The sequence below is a fragment of the Canis aureus genome, chromosome 19 (genome assembly GCF_053574225.1).
Source record: "Canis aureus isolate CA01 chromosome 19, VMU_Caureus_v.1.0, whole genome shotgun sequence".
Lineage (NCBI taxonomy): Eukaryota > Metazoa > Chordata > Mammalia > Carnivora > Canidae > Canis > Canis aureus.
Genome location: NC_135629.1, coordinates 56,297,260 through 56,312,748, shown reverse-complemented (window position 1 = coordinate 56,312,748; position 15,489 = coordinate 56,297,260). Strand labels below are relative to the sequence as shown.

At 61.8% G+C, this 15,489-nt stretch overlaps 1 protein-coding gene across 4 annotated transcripts; it reads left to right on the top strand.

Moving 5' to 3' along the window:
* Positions 1–1,986: 1,986 nt before the first annotated feature.
* TNFAIP8L1 (TNF alpha induced protein 8 like 1) lies at positions 1,987–15,127 on the top strand. Of its 4 annotated transcripts, none has more exons than XM_077860390.1 (2): positions 1,987–2,125; positions 12,810–15,127. In XM_077860390.1, the coding sequence occupies exon 2, from the start codon at positions 12,815–12,817 to the stop codon at positions 13,373–13,375; it is 561 nt and encodes a 186-aa protein (XP_077716516.1). In that variant the 5' UTR covers positions 1,987–2,125; positions 12,810–12,814; the 3' UTR covers positions 13,376–15,127. The 4 variants fall into 4 exon arrangements, with proteins under 4 accessions (XP_077716516.1, XP_077716518.1, XP_077716515.1 ...); XM_077860392.1 differs by lacking the exon at positions 1,987–2,125 and adding an exon at positions 10,595–10,794; XM_077860389.1 differs by lacking the exon at positions 1,987–2,125 and adding an exon at positions 11,474–11,788.
* The last annotated feature ends 362 nt before the right edge of the window (positions 15,128–15,489 follow it).

Here is a 15,489-nt window from a genome sequence, read left to right as displayed (position 1 = left end):
ATATCTGTTCCAGTGCCGGCTTTCAGCTTCTTCAGGTAGATACCTAGGAGGGGAATTGCTGGGTCACAGGGTCATTTCGCTTTTTTAGGATCCACTGAACTTTTCCACAGTGGCTGCACTTTTTTACAATCCCACCGACGATGTACAAGCGATCTGGTTTCTTGGCATCCCTGTGGGCGCTTTATTTGTCCTCATTTGCGGACCCGTAGGCCTTCCTAACCCCATGCCACAAATGCAGACAACTGATGCTTAGAGGGGCGAACACACGCGGAGAGATCATGAAAAAGCTGGGTTTGAACCCACCTTGGTCACACTCCACCCACACCCACCCTGGACTCATAGAAGCAATTTGCTGTGGTTTGATGAGATGCTAAAAACAGTTTGCTCTACCTCTGTGGTCTCATTAGCTACCACGCGGACCCAAAGAAGGGGTCTTCACCGTCTGGCGCAGAGGCAAGAAGCGACGGATCGCTAACAGCGGGTCTCAACGGGGTGATTCTGCCCCCTAGGGGACACTTGGCAATGATTAGAGACTTTTTTTTTTTTTTTTTTTTTTTATGATAGTCACAGAGAGAGAGAGAGAGAGGCAGAGACACAGGCAGAGGGAGAAGCAGGCTCCCGGCGAGGAGCCTGATCCGGGACTTGATCCCAGGACCCCGGGATCATGACCAGAGCCAACACCACAGGCTCAACCACTGAGCCCCCCAAGTGCCCTGAATTAGAGACATTTTTAATTGTTGGGACCTGCAGGGAGGTGGTGGTGCTGCTGCTGGCGTCCTATGGGTGGGGGCCAGGGAGGCTGCTCAGCACCCTGCAGGGCCCAGGAAGGCCCCACAGCAGGATCTGGATGCCAATAGCGCAGAGGATACACAGCCCTGGACCCGGGAGAGGGCAGGACCTGGCTGAGGGCAAGAGGAGGTGGGACCAGCACACCTGGGCTTGAATCCTGGCCCTGCCCCGTGTGTCTGTGTGCCCTTGGGCATGTCACTGGCCCTCCCTGGGCCTCAGTTTCCCTCTCCAAAATGGGATAAAGACACGTTTCATTTATTTTTGCCTCACGAGCAAAACCCCGTGGCAGGCTTGTGTGTGCCCCGTGTGCACACAGCAGGAACTCCACAAACACTTGTTGTCTGGCCTGCTCTGGCCTCCCCTGGCCCTGGCTGGAACTGGGACCCAGAGCCGGGCTGCAGGGAGGAAACCGAGCAGCAGGGGAGCTGGGAGCCGCTCCTGGGCCCAGTTCCCAGGACTCACAGCTGCATCCTCCTGGGGGGGCCCCAGCTGGCCCAGCCACCTCACTCTCTGGCTCCTGCGTGTTCTGCTGGCTCATTCCCACGGAAATCGAGTCTGGATCTGGGAGTCCTCTGGTGGGGCTTCCAGGATCCGTCCACCCAGCGACTGTCTCAAATCTCACCTGAGAATTTACCTGAGCCCAGGAAGATTTGTCTTCAACCTTGGGTCAGATTCAGCCCATCTGGGGCTACAGGATTTTCTAAAGGGCTCTCAGGTGATTCTGATACAAAGGGTTCCTCCGGGTTGTACTTTAAGAAACACGCTTCAGCTTACGCAGGTGGGTAAACTGAGTCCCGGAGGGAGCAAAGGGGCTTGCCCAGAGCCAGAGTTGGTCTGTTTTTCCTTTGGGCTCTCTAGCCTCTTTCTCCCTGCCCCCTCCACACCGGGTCTCTGTTTTTGATTCTGGATCTCCTTCCTCTCCTTTCTTTCGCTCACGCCCCCCTCTGCCCCGCTCAACAGCGCATCCGGCCGGGTTCACCATGCCGGAGGAATCCCCCGAGACTTTGGCCCCGCCCCAGGCCCCGCCCCCTCCCGATGGCGTGCTCCCATTGGCCTCTTCGTACGCCGCCCGCCCTGCCATTGGCTGATTCCACGCCCGCGGCCCGCCCCCCTCCGCCGGCCCCTCTGCAACCTTTCCGCGGGGGCGGGGCGGAGGGGGCGGGGCCGCGCCGGGGCGGGGCGACGAGGGGGCGTGGCCGAGCTTCCCGCCCCGCCCCGCCCCGTCCGGTCCCTGCTCTGTCCTCCCGCGCGAGTCCCGCGGCCGCCGCAACGGCCCCTCGGAGGCGGCTGGACGGAGCCTCGACGGTCGGACCGACGGACAGGCCGCGGAGAGCAGGTGAGGGGGCGATGCCGGGGCGCCGTCCACCTGGGCGCGCCTCGGGGGCCACCTGGACGCCCTGCCTGCCTGCCCCGTGCCCCCGCGCCCCTGCCCGTCCGTAATCCTGCGTGTTTCCCTCCGTGTCCCCGGCACTCTCTTGCTCTTGGCTTAGGGGACGGCAGATTGGGTCTGAACTGCCCTCCCGAGCGTGCGGCTGTGTTCTGGGACCAGCGTGCCCCCATCCCCACGGGGACTCATGGACTCTGCCCCTTTCACCGTGCAGGGTGCCAGGTGCTGGGGCCTTCTGCCAGAGTCAGGAGGGCATTCCAGGTGGTGGGCAGCCTGGCCAGAGGTGTGGTCACGGGGATGTGTGTGGCTTCTGGCTGGTCCAGGCTGCAGGAAGCGCCACCGCCAGGCCCACCCAGACTGGCCACCTGGGAGCTCCCCGGTGGCCTGAAGCCTTGGCCTCAGTGTTGTCGTCTGTGAATTGGGACTGTAGCTGCCGAGGTAATTGGCAGGTGACCTGACCCAGATCTGCACGCATCAGGACGTCCTCTGTCCTGGGGGCTCTCCAGGAGGAGGGACAGCCCCAGCTGCAAACAGGCCTCTGGGCTTGCTTCCCCAGCATATCTGAGTCCAGCTGGGGGACTCGGACACCCTGGGGGGCCATGGTGGAGGGAGGGCAGTTCAGCCTAGTGGTTGGGGAGTTCAGACCCTGGAATCAGATCAGCTCCTGCTCCCCCACTCCCGGGCTATCCAAAACAAGTCATTGGATTCTCTGAGCCTCATGTCCTTTTCCTTTCCTTTTTTTTTTTTTTTTTTTTTTTTAATTCATGAAAGACTGAGAGAGGCAGAGACACAGGCAGAGGGGGAAGCAGGCTCCCCACCAGGAGCCCGTTATGGGAATCAATCCCAGACCCTAGGATCGATGCCTTGAGCCAAAGGTAGATGCTCAACCGCTGAGCCACCCAGGTGTCCCTCATGTCCCTTTCCTGAATGGGAAGGGACATAACTCCTGAGGGGGTGGGTGGGGGGAGAGGGCTGTTTCCAAGTTAAGTGCAAGAATGTTGGCCCTGCCTGTCTCCTCCTGGCTGTCCCTCTCTCCCCCTCCCTCACTCTGCTCCAGTCCTACCAACCTCCACCTCCCCCAACGCGCCAGACATGGTCCTGCCCCAGGGACTCCACTGCCACGCCAGGTCCGTGGGCACCAACTTTAAAGCATAACCAGTTGCTAGATGGGCTGGGCCACGGCCTGCCAGGCAAGGGCTGGGTGGCTGGGAGGAGCGGAGAGGGGCCGGCCCAGGGACGCTGTGCCTATGGAAACCAGAACAAAGAGTTGTCGCCCCAGCCACGCAAACACCTGGGCTCTGCTTCTCCCCCTTGGCAGGCCTTGTGGCCTGGGATGCTGCTAGTGGGTGAGTGCCCAGACCCCTGGGGGTGGGGCAACGGTGGTAGTGGGGGGCTTGAGCCCTGCTCTGATGAGGGTGGGAGGTCCCTAAGCAAATAGATGAGTCAGACAGGTGCAGACTGGGGGCTCTGTGGTGTCCCCTCCTGTGGTGTGGTCTTGGGCAGGTCAGATGCCCTCAGGACCTGTTCCCTCATTTGAGGCCTGGGTACAACTGGGGCCTTTCGGTTGCTTGGTGATCTGATGTGGTGGGTTTGAGAGGCTTCAGCGTCCCTGTCTGTCCAAGGGGCCGGGAGAGGGTGCCTGAGGACAAAGCTCCAGCTGTTGTGGGGGAAATGTCCCCGCCCAGAGGCAGATGCTGAATAATGGCTGAGGCTTGTCTGGGTACAGCCCCAGGTGTTAGGGAGGTGGGGGAGGGTCCTAGAGATAAGCAGCACGTGCACCTCCCCTGGGGACCCCTCACCCCCACCTCCCACCGTGAGACAGCTCCCTGAGATCCCCCACCTGAGCTTTCCTGGAAGCTCCTCTGGCCAAGACCTTGGGATCCTCTAAGACTCCGTTCTCTGGGCCTCATTTTCCACTTCTGTCCAATGGGCAGGAAACATAGGTGTTCGTGCAGGAACATCATTCTGCTTAATTGTAATGGCGTGAAGGTGACGGAGAGACAGATGGATGTGGAAGTTAGCCTGGGGCATCTGGGAGGGACTCCTGAGGAGGTGACATTTGAGCTGAGGCCTGCAAGACAAGAAAAAAACAGCCATGTGGAGACCTGAAGGGAAGGGTCTTCCAGTCAGAAGACACAGCTGGTGCCAAGGCCCTGAGGCAGGCCGGGGAGGGGGGCGGCACCTGGAGTTTTGGAGGAATAGTGAGGAGGCCCATGTGATTGGAACCGAAGGAGTGAGGGGAAGAGGGTGCGGGGCAGGTCGTGTAAGATCCTGTGGGCAATGGGAAGAATTTGGGCTTTTACCCCAGAAAGGGGAGTGGTGAAGAACTGGGGGCTGAAGACCTGGGTCCTGCCGCAGGTGCTCACTGGCGCCCCCTGATGGCTTCTTCGGGGAGGACGGATAGGGAAGTGTGAGAGCAGGAGCCCGGAAGGGAGGGCCCAGGTGTGTGGGGGAGGGACTAGGAGGACTCAGGTAGGGGAGAGGGGAGCGATGGGTGCAGCTGGGGCTCACCGAGGGGCTGCGTTCCTGCCGCGGGACCCCGAAGCCTCCTCCACTTGCTGCTAAACATCTTCTGCTTGGCCTGAGCCTTTTCCGTGGGCTGTGCTCCCCCAACATTCACGCTTGGCCCCCAAGCCCCGCTTCAGTGGAAGGAAGTCTGACCATAGGTGACTGTCCCAACTCTGAGACAGGTGGCCAGACCCTGCTCGTCCTTGGGGCGGCCCCCCCAGGGCTCTGGAGAACCCAGTTTGAGACCCACTGGTGCCCCCAAGCCCCTCAGACAAGCAGGTTCCTCTCTTCCTTTCACCACATCCAAATCGGGCACCGACTGCGAGGTCCCAGCAGTGGTTAATGAAAATGGGATGCAGGGGAGGCCCCGGTGTCGGCAGGGGGTATCCCGTGGGGGCGTTTGCTGGTGGCCAGAGGCCTGGGGCCCCTGAGGCCACCCCGGGCCACCGCGGCCAGGGTTCGGAGAGGTGAGATGGAGTGGCGGTCCCGGCCCTGCTGAGCTGGTGCATCAATTATTGACACCCTTTGTGTGGGACATGAAGAATTCATGCGGTGGGGACGGGCTGCCTCGGAGGACGCCCCAGGGCTGCTGCAGCTGCTCGGCCTCGCGGAGCCACCGCTGCCTTGTCAGGAACTTTCCGGGCGGGTTGATGAACAGCCATGATTACAGATGACAGGCTATGAGCTTAGGTTATATTTAAAATGAGGATATAGACTATTATTTGGCCATAAAAAGGAGCGAGGAGCCCACACATGTCGCCCCAGGGATGGAGCCCTAGCCCACGACGCTGGGGGGGGTGGCGGGGAGCAGACAGGAGAGGCCCCAGGGCGTGTGAGTCCCCGGGTGGGACACGTCCGGGACGGGCTCCTGCATGGACGGGGAGGGGGCCTGGGGGGGCCGGGGGAGGGGGCTGCTGCTGTGGGATGGGGTTGCTTCTGGGGAGACAGAACAGCCTAGAACTGGACAATGGTGAGGGTTGCACAGTCTGAGTGTTGAGAGGCCACTGGGCTGTACACTTTGAAAAGCCACATTTTATGGCACGTGAATCACACGCTGATAAGACTCGGAAGAAAACAAAAGGTCATGAATGGTCAAAAATCCTAGCTTTCCCCTTTCCCTGCCATGTTTTACTACGATCTGTGCTCCCGAGGTCGTTTTCGCCCGTCGCGTGTTTGGTGGGAAGGGTGGGCGGCTGTCCCCTGGCTGTCCCCGCAGCCTCCGCTGACATCCACGCGGAAGGCTGCGCTGGCCGGGGCGCTGGGGGCCTTCCCGCCGGGGCCGGGCCACCGCTGCGCATCCGGGCCTCGTTTATTCTGCTGAGCATCTGGCCCAGGCGTTGGCCAACTTTTTCTAGGAAGGGCCCGAGAGCAAATATTCTGGGGGCCCCATGAGCCGCCCGGTGTCCGCCCCGTCTGTTCCAGGCTGGCGGCGTCGCGGGGAGACGGCAAGACTCCCCGCGGGCACCTTGCGAGAATCGGTGGCCTGGGTGGCATCTGCCCCAGAGGGTCTGGGTGGCTTCTTATGTTTGCAAATTGGGTGGCACACCCCCTGGAGCTCAGGATAAACACGCGGATGTGCGTGTAAACACGCGGATGTGCGTGTCAGCGTCTGTTTGCTTTTCTCTGGAGAGCGGGCGGTTTATAGGCCGATTGGGCTCGTGGGGAGCGGGATGCGGCACTGACGGGGCCCTGGGGGCTGAGGACCCCGGGGAGCAGGATTTCCTGCCCCCCCCCCCGATTGCTGTCACCCCCGAGCTGGTGTGGAGAACCAGGAATGTGTGGGTTGGGGGGCCTCCCGCGGGACGGTGTCCTGGGAAGGTGCGAGGACCAGGGCTGGGAGCGGTTGCAGGCGCTGGGCTCCCGTGGGATGGGGGGCAGGGGGGTCTCCCACCCCCACCGCCAGGGCCTCCCCCTCCCGGGCCCGGGCCGCCGAGTGCGCTCGGGAATCGGTTAGTCACTCAGCAGTCACGCAGCCAGGCTCGGCCGCCGGCGCAGGGCTGGGTACTGTGCACCCCGGGCCTGGCATTGGAACCTACGTCCTGCACCAATGGGCCACACAGGGGACTGTCACAAACAGGGTGAGCGGGAGGGGACCGGGAGTGAGTGATGTGGGGTGTCGGGGAGCCCCTCGGAGCGAGCCCCCTGCTCCCGACCCCCGCAGAGCACCCTGAGTGCGGGAGCCCACTGAGCCACTGCCGGCCTGGAGGACGGGTCGCCACCGTCACCCCGGAGAGCTTGGACCGGCTGCTGGGTTTGGGGGCCGAAGGGACTGGAAAGAACAGGGTCCACAGGGCGGGGTGGACCTTTCCTGCTGCGTACCCCTCACCTCTCGGGGGAGGCCCGGGGATGGCCCTGCCTCCCGGCTTTGCCCCCACGGGTGGAGGATGCCGGGACAGCGCAGAGGGCAGCTGCCAGGGTGTTTGGGAGCTGGAGGGGCCAAATGGGGACAAGGACAAAGTTCCTGGTCCCAAAAGGTGAAGTGGGGTTGGCAGGGGAGGTGTGCACTGGGCTCCACAGTCCTGGGGAGGGTCAGGGCACAAGCTAGCAGGGCCAAGGACTCTGTACCTGGGCACCCAATTCTCAGATGGGAGAGTTGTCCCCAAGGGCGTGGGGCCTGCCTGGGGCCCCTGTGGGGAGATGTCAGGGCTGCAGGAGGACAGGGACAGTGGCCTTCACTCTCTCGCTGCTCCCCTAACACACCAGGCGCAGTCCTGCCCCAGGGCCTTTGCACCAGCTGTTTCCTCTGCCTCACTCACCTTTCCCCCAGGCCTCGTCCTTCCTGTCCCAGCTCCGGCAGCTCCACCTCAGTGAGGCCTTCCTGACTGTCCCAGCCAAGGTCCCCTGCTGTCCCTGGCTGTCACCCCCCACCCTTGGCCCTCATCTCTCCCTGAAACTGTCCTGTTTTTTGTGTTCACTGGTTTCTGGTGTCTCCTCCTGCCAGCAAGGAAGACGCCTCTTAGGGGGCTGCTCTGGAAATCTGGAGGGCTCTCTCTCTGCTCGCGGTGACAACAGGATGTCCCGGCGTCGGGGGCAGGGAGTGGGGACACTAGGCATCCAGCCATGAGCCTGGGGTAGCCCCTGACCCCACCACTTCCTGATGTGCCACCGGAAACAAACTGTTGAGCAGGGTTTTGCACGGTTTGAATATTCAGTGACTGTTCCAGAAATGCAAGTCCTGGGTAAGTTGAGGCAAAGGTGGCCCTTTGTGATAGGAATTGCAGCTGCTTGCTCACTGCGGCGGCGCCGCACGTGCGACCTCTGCGAGATGCACTCTATCCTCGTGCGGTGGGCGCGAGCTGCTAAGGTGGGAAGTTCTTTCTGGCCAACCATCCGTTATCAGGCACCCACTATGTGCCGGGCCAGGTAGCAGTGATTCGCGAATCCCACCCTGCGTGATCCTTTTATTTCTGTTTGTCCTACAGTTTGGGCCAAATCCTGATTTTTCAAATGTTAAATTTGTTGAGCATTGTAAATGCAAGGCATAAAAAAATGAGGCATAAAACATAAAGGGCATGGGGGTATAAAAATATATTTTTTATTAAAATATTTTATGTATTTATTCATGAGGGATACAGAGGGAAAGGCAGAGGCACAGGCAAAGGGAGAAGCAGGCCCCCTGCGGGGAACCTGATGTGGGACTCGATCCCGGGACCCTGGGGTCACGCCCTGGGCCGAAGGCAGATGCTCAACTGCTGAGCCACCCAGGCACCCCTAAAATATCTATACTTAATGTATACATAGTGAGTGTTCAGCTTGATGACATATGACCCACATACCATAGAATTCACCGCTTTAAAGTATTCAACTTCCAGAACGTTCCCTCTCCCTAAAAAGCAACCCCACCCCATCAGGTGTCACATCCCCTCCCCCAGCCCCCAGCCCCCACAAGCCTCTTTCCCGTCCATGGAGGAGCCCGTCCTGGACGTGTCACACGCACGGACTGACACCCGTGGGGCCTCCTGTGTTTGGTCCCTCCCTGAGTGTCGTGGGCTCGGGGTCCGTCCCCAGGGTGGCGTGTGGCGCCTCGCCCCTGTTGACGGCCGAGGGACGTGCCCGTGCGTGGAGCAGAGGCGTTATATTTGTCCCTTCACCGTTGATGGACACTGGGTTGATTCCAGTCTGGCCGTATGAACCATGCTGCCGTGCACGCGCGTGTACAAGTTTTTGTGTGGATCTGCGTTCTCATCTCTTTTGGGTGGCTACCTGGGAGCGGAATCGCTGGGTCACGTGGTGAGTCTGTGTGTTGGAGGAGCTGCCAAAAACTGGCTTTCACAGCAGCTGCCCCACTTCCCGTTGCCCACAGTGGGGCTGGGGCCGCGGTTTCCACCCGGCCTGGTGGGCGCTCGTGACGCCCGTTGCTGGGCCAGCAGCCACCCTCCTGGCATGAGGCAAGGCCTTTATGGTGTTGACTGGCATTGCCCTAGCGGCCAGTGATGTTGAGCATCTTTCCAGCTGCTTGTTGGCCATTTATGCCTCCTTTGGAGAAAGATTCAAATTTTTTTATCGAGATATAATTCACATTCCATAAAATTCACCCTATGAAAGTGTACAATTAAAAAAAATGTGTACAATTTGCTGGATTTTAGCGTAATCACAGAATTGTACGGCCAGTTAGCTTGATGGCTTTTTACATGTGTGTAGACCTAGATCAAGATGCAAAGCGTGGGATGTTCCAGACCCCTTCCCTGGTCAACCTGCCTCACACTACCACCTTTATACATTTATTTGTTTTTAAATATTTTTAAAAGATTTTATTTGAGAGAGAGAGAGAGAGAGAGAGAACGAGTAGGGGGGAGCTGCAGATGGAGAGGGAGAAGCAGACTCCCTGCTGAGCAGGGAGCCCAACGAGGGGCTCGATCCGAGGACCCTGGGATCATGACCTGAGCCAAAGGCAGACACCCAACGACTGAACCACGCAGATGCCCCTGAAGATCTTATTGGGTGTAAGTGCGTTGGGTGTAAGTAATCTTCACACCTGACATGGGGCTTAAACTCACAATCCCAATATTAAGGGTCACACGCTCTACCCACTGAGCCAGCCAGGCGCCTCTTATTTTGTGTTTAATTGATGGGTGCAGGCAGACGGTGGTGTCTGCGATGCCATTTCATTCAATTGAATGAATTGGGACCCAAATCATTGCATAATAACCAGGTGGCTTGGGTCTAGAAGGCTGGAGCCCCCCAGAAGGCAGGGACAGGATCTCTTTGGGTCATTGCAGCGTCCCCAGGGCCTGGGACAGTTGGTGCTCCATAAATGCTCACTAGTGACTGGATGAGTGTTCTAGCCCAGCCCTGGACCCTCTGCCGGGCTCCTTTAGCTTTGACGACAGTGGGACGCTCCGGCACTGGGTGGACGGGGACCCGAGCCCCTCGGCGGCTCCTGGACGGCCATGCCCCAGAAGGGCTGACGTGGCGCAGCCTGGCCACCTCCCGGCTTGCCGGCCCTGACCTGGGCGAGTGAGCAGGAAGGAAGGAAGGCCGGGGTTTATTTTCGTCTGCGGCCTGCTCCCCCGGGATGGGAGTCATCTCCTTGTCTGCCTGCCTGGGTGGGGGGTTTCTGGCCGAACAATGGGTCGGGGGGGTGGGGGTCATGCAGCTGGGCTGGCCCAGGTGTTAGCAGGTCTGGGGCCCGCCGGAGGGGTTAGGAGTGCGGAGGCCCGGGGGGAGGCTGCAGCTGCCTCCGCCCACCCCCCCCAACCCCTGGCCTTCTGGGCGCAGGAGGGGGGGCCTGCTGGGGGCCTGGCCCCCCTCCGGAACCAACACACTCAACCAGGACTTGCAGATTGGGAGGCCAAGGCCCAGAGAGGGACAGAGCCGCCCGGGGTCACCCAGAGGCCAAGGCAGGCAGCAGGCCCCGGGCTCAGGGGGGTCCGCTTCCTCTCTGAGCCTGTTTGTCCATCTGTAAGTGGGGGAGGCTGAGCCCAGGGCCCTGGGGGGTTCCTTCCCGTGTGTGAGGTTTGTGGACATCCTTTCCCTCACACATTCAGTGAGCACTTACGGAGCGCCTGCTGTGTACCAGGCCCTGGGCTGACCACCGGACGCGCCGTGTGAACAAGGGAGACCCAGCCCCGGCCTCCCCGTCAGGCGAGGGGGCGAACAGCGAGATCAAGGTGTGCAAGGCCAAGATGGAGCATGGCCAGGGTGCCATGGGAGTCAAGGGGCAGCTGGCCCAGCCTGGGACACCCAGGACGGCCTCCGGGAGGAGGTGACCATGACGCTGGCACTTGGATGAGCAGTTAACAGGATGAGTAATAGGGAGGTGCTGGGGCAGGGAACAGAATAGAACTTTCTAGAGAGAGTGGTGGGAAGGCATCTGGGAGGCATAGGTACTCCTTGTGCCAAGTGGCCAGCCTGAAAGTTAAATCCAGGCAGGCCACCCAGCCCCTCGCCCAGGGAGAGCTCACAGCCTGGGGGGCGTTGGGGTTGGCCGCAAGCTCCAGCCCTAGGACAGAGTTAGTTTGGACTTTCCCCCATTTTACAGATGAAGAAACTGAGGCACGGCGTAGTCGTGGTGCTTGACCAAGCGGCCAGATCTGGGAGCACGCCCTAAGTACTGGGGACCTGGCACTGAACCAGCTCCCGGCCCTCGAAAACTCCAGCCGATTTGCAGGCGTCACGTGGGGAAGGGCAGACAGGCGCGCAGAGGCAGGCCGCTGCCACCGCCGTGTGGCCTTGGGGACGTGTCTCAGCCTCTCTGAGCCTCGGTAACTTCTTCAGCAAACTGGCAGCCAGCCTGCTACCTGGCGGAAATGACGAATCGGGCACCCGCTGCCGGCCCAGGCCTGCCGCGTGGTGCTGAGTCAGCGGCACCCTGCTCTGGCCCAGGCCCCCGCGCTCCGGGGGCCCACGTGGGAGGCACGGAGGGCGGCCCCGTTATCCCCGTGCCCACCCCGACCTCTGAGGCCAGGCCAAGGGGCAGCCCCGGGGGTGGGCCTGGTCTCAGGGTGGGAGCGCTCACAAAGACGGGCTTTGTAGGGGCTCTGGGGGCTGGGTGGGCACCCACGTGGCCTTCCTGGGCTGACCGGCCTGGGGCCGTGGGTGAGGGCGGGGGGTGGGCCTCAGGCTCGCCTCGTTCACTTTCCCGACGTCTCCAGGACACGGTAGGTGAGGAAGCAGGCCCCTCGCCTCCCCTGTGGGCCGGGCTGCTGCAGGCCAGGTGGGGAGAGGGGCCCGCTGGATGGGGCAGGGCAGCGATGGGGGTGCCTGGGTGCCGCGTGGCCAGGGAGCTGCCCCGTCGCCGTCGGGTTGTTCATGGATGGCCTCCTAGAGGAGGTCGCAGCCAAGCCGAGCTGGGGAAATGGAACTTCGAGAAGAGGCAGGGCTAAGGGGCCGGGGCTTTGGGGGATGAATAGGAGTTTGCCAGGGAGGCTGCAGGCCCCCGAATGAGGCATGGGGCCGAGTCCTGGGAACTACGGGAGCTGCCAGCGGGCGCCCAGATGCCCGGGCGAGGAGGCAGTCGGGCACCGCAGGAAGGAGGCCGGAGGGGCGGCTTCAGAGCCCGGGCCCTCTGCAGGCGGGCCGTGGAGACGGGTGAGAACACAGCCCGCAGCCGGAGGCCCGGTCACGGCGCCCGAGAGCTGGCCTGCTGTGCCAGCCCTTCCTGGGCGGGAGCTGTCCCTGGTCAGTGTCACCCTATCGGGAGGCGTCGCTGGAGCAGTGTTTCTAGAAACCTCACGCGTGGCCCCCTGGCCCAGGCGGCTGCCCACCTGACCCGTTCCACGTCCGCTGTGAACTCCAGGGGAGAGTAAGGCCGGGGGATCGGAAGTAACGGGGCTCGTCCGCACTAACAGCCCCGGGGCTGGGACCCCGTCCTACTGAACTGCAGGATGGCGGCTGGGGAATGACAAGCTGGACTTGGGGGGCATGGAACCTGCCCGTGAGAACTCCCCCTGAGCCCCTCCTCAGCCCACAGCGACGATGTGGCGGGACTGGGGGGCTGGGGCCAGGGCCCGCAAGTAGTCGGCTTCAGAACGTGCTGCCCAGGTTGCACCGTTCACCATTAGGCATTAGTCACGTGTCCCTGCCCCGCCCGGGCCCCGCACCCGGCCCTGGCGCCCGGCAGGTGCTTCCCTGCAGGCCCCTGGGACCGTGGGGACTGACGCCCGTGCGCCTTTCCTCCCGGCAGGGCCGATGGACGCCTTCAGCACCAAGAGCCTGGTCCTGCAGGCCCAGAAGAAGCTCCTGAGCAAGATGGCATCCAAGGCCACCGTGGCCGTGTTCATCGACGACACGAGCAGCGAGGTGCTGGACGAGCTGTACCGCGCCACCAAGGAGTTCACCCGCAGCCGCAAGGAGGCCCAGAAGGTGCTCAAGAACCTGGTCAAAGTGGCCGTGAAGCTGGGCGTCCTGCTCCGCGGCGGGCAGCTGGGCGGCGAGGAGCTGGCGCTGCTGCAGCGCTTCCGCCACAGGGCGCGCCGCCTGGCCATGACCGCCGTCAGCTTCCACCAGGTGGACTTCACCTTCGACCGGCGCGTGCTGGCCGCCGCGCTGCACGAGTGCCGCGACCTGCTGCACCAGGCCGTGGGCGCGCACCTGACCGCCAAGTCCCACGGCCGCATCAACCACGTGTTCGGCCACTTGGCCGACTGCGACTTCCTGGCCGCGCTCTACGGGCCCGCCGAGCCCTACCGCTCGCACCTGCGCCGCATCTGCGAGGGCCTCACCAGGATGCTGGACGACGACAGCATATGACCCCGGGCCCGGGTTTCCTGCGGGGCGGGGGTGGTGGCGGTTCGAGGATCTCCCTTCTCCCATCCCACCTGGCCAAGGCCCCGGGACACGTCCCCTCGGAGAGGATGCTGATCTGCGGCAGCGGCGTAAGGCCCCAGGTCCCTTCCGCCCCAATTCCGGAGGAGCCCGGCCCGCCCCTCCAGCCACTGGATGCCTCTGAAAGCTGGCGCTCGCCACTTAACCACCTTAACGATGTTGCCTGTTCCTTCCGACAGGGTAACGATGAACCAGAAGCCAGGTAGTGTTAGGGGGTGAGCTGCATCTCCCCGCAGTCTTTGAGGTCCTAGCCCCCAGGATCTCTGAATGTGACCTTATTTGGAAATAGGGTCGTTGCAGATGTACCTAGTTAAGACAACACCACGCCGAGTTGAGCTGGGCCCCTGGTCCTTGTAAGAAGGGGGCGTTCGGACGCAGATAAGGCCGTGTGAAGATGGGGGGGGACGCTGCAGGGTTGTGTCTACAAGCCAGGGACCCCCCGGGACTGTCAGCAGCCTCTAGAAGCCAGAGGGACGCCTGGAGCGGCCGTCAGGAGCCAGCCCCGCTGACACCCTGACGGCTGACTCCGGCCTCCAGAACTGAGAGGGAACACATTTCTCTTGCTGCACCTGCCGAGGGGGGCAGCGGGTGCACTCGGTTCCAGCAGGGAAGGTGTGTAGGGAGCCTAGGAAAGTGCTGGGGTGGCTGCTATCGGTAAGGACGCCTCAGTGGGGTTGGAATTGCAGCCCTGACTCCCACGGGGAGGGGACAGTGTGCCCCCGACTCCGGGCTCCAGCGTAAGGCCATCTGAGATGCACGCCCACTTTAAGATTATTTCATTTGCGTTCAGTCGGCCAACTGTTTTTACGAGACCTCAGAAAGCAAACCTCAACAGATTTTGGCTTTGGGGACACCCAGAGAATGCAGGGATTCTCAAGCTCAGGGTGCAGATGGACACACGGGGTGTGAGCGTGTATTTGTGATTCTTGTCTGTCAGGAGGGCCGTGTGTTTTAGCAGGCCTGCGGCAGGTGGGCCGAGGCAGGGGTGGGAAGGTTATTCGGGGCACCCGTGGGACTGGGGAGGAGGGGCATGACATCTCCTGACGAGTTTTGCAGACCCAGGTCTGTTGGGCAAAGCTTTCAGAGCCCTGCAGGCCTTTTTAGGCAAGACGACGGGACTGGTCAGCCCTGTCGCCCGAGGCAGCGGCATTATTCAAAAGCAAGGACACTGCGTACCAATCCAGGTGTGGAGCTCGCCTCCAACACTCGCCTGAGCCCGCACCGCCCGCTGCCCCTCTGGCCGCCGCAGTCCCCACCACACCCTTTCGCCTCTGCTGCCCCCGCTGCGCTGGCTGACGCGGCGCTACTGCCCCTGCGGCAGGACGGCCTTCCTCTGGTTTCTGCTTCCCCAAGGAAGCCAAAGTTCTCCTGCCCAGGAGCCAGCTGTCCCACCTCTGCCCCACCCCAAGGAGAACCTGCCCCCCCATCTTCTGTCAGGAGACAGATCTTCACGTTCGAGAACAAACGTGCACTCTGAGCACCCGAGAGGCCCCAGGGGCTTGGAAAGCCTCCGTCCTCAGCTTGGCACACCGAATGCATCAACGTGCGTAACACTCTGTTCTTGTGTCCTGCTGGGCTGTCCAGCCTGTCTCGACTCTTCATACGTTTGAAATTTAATTTAGAAAAACCAAAGCGCTACAGAACTATTTAAATAAAAGCACGTATCTTCCATTTGCATTATGTGGAACTAGCGATTAAATTGCTGGTGCCGCCTGACAGCTTTCCCTCGCCCTCCAGGGGCTGCTGCCTCTCGACTGAGCTTGTGGGTAACGTCATGCGCCTGTGGTCCCTGCTGACAGGTTCAAGTCCTGTTCCCCGGGGCGCCGGGGGGAAAGACTCACGGGCCTGCAGAGCTGGAGCTCGGCCTGTGCACGCCCAAACCAGGTTCGGTTCAGCTCCCCATCATGACTAAAGCCCCCGGGGCCAGGGTGGCTGCCTTCTTGAGTCTACCTGAAAGCTACCTAAAGACGCACACAGATGGCTGGTGTGGGCATGGGCCACTGTGTGTCCAGATGTCCTGCCACGTCCCGGGACACAGC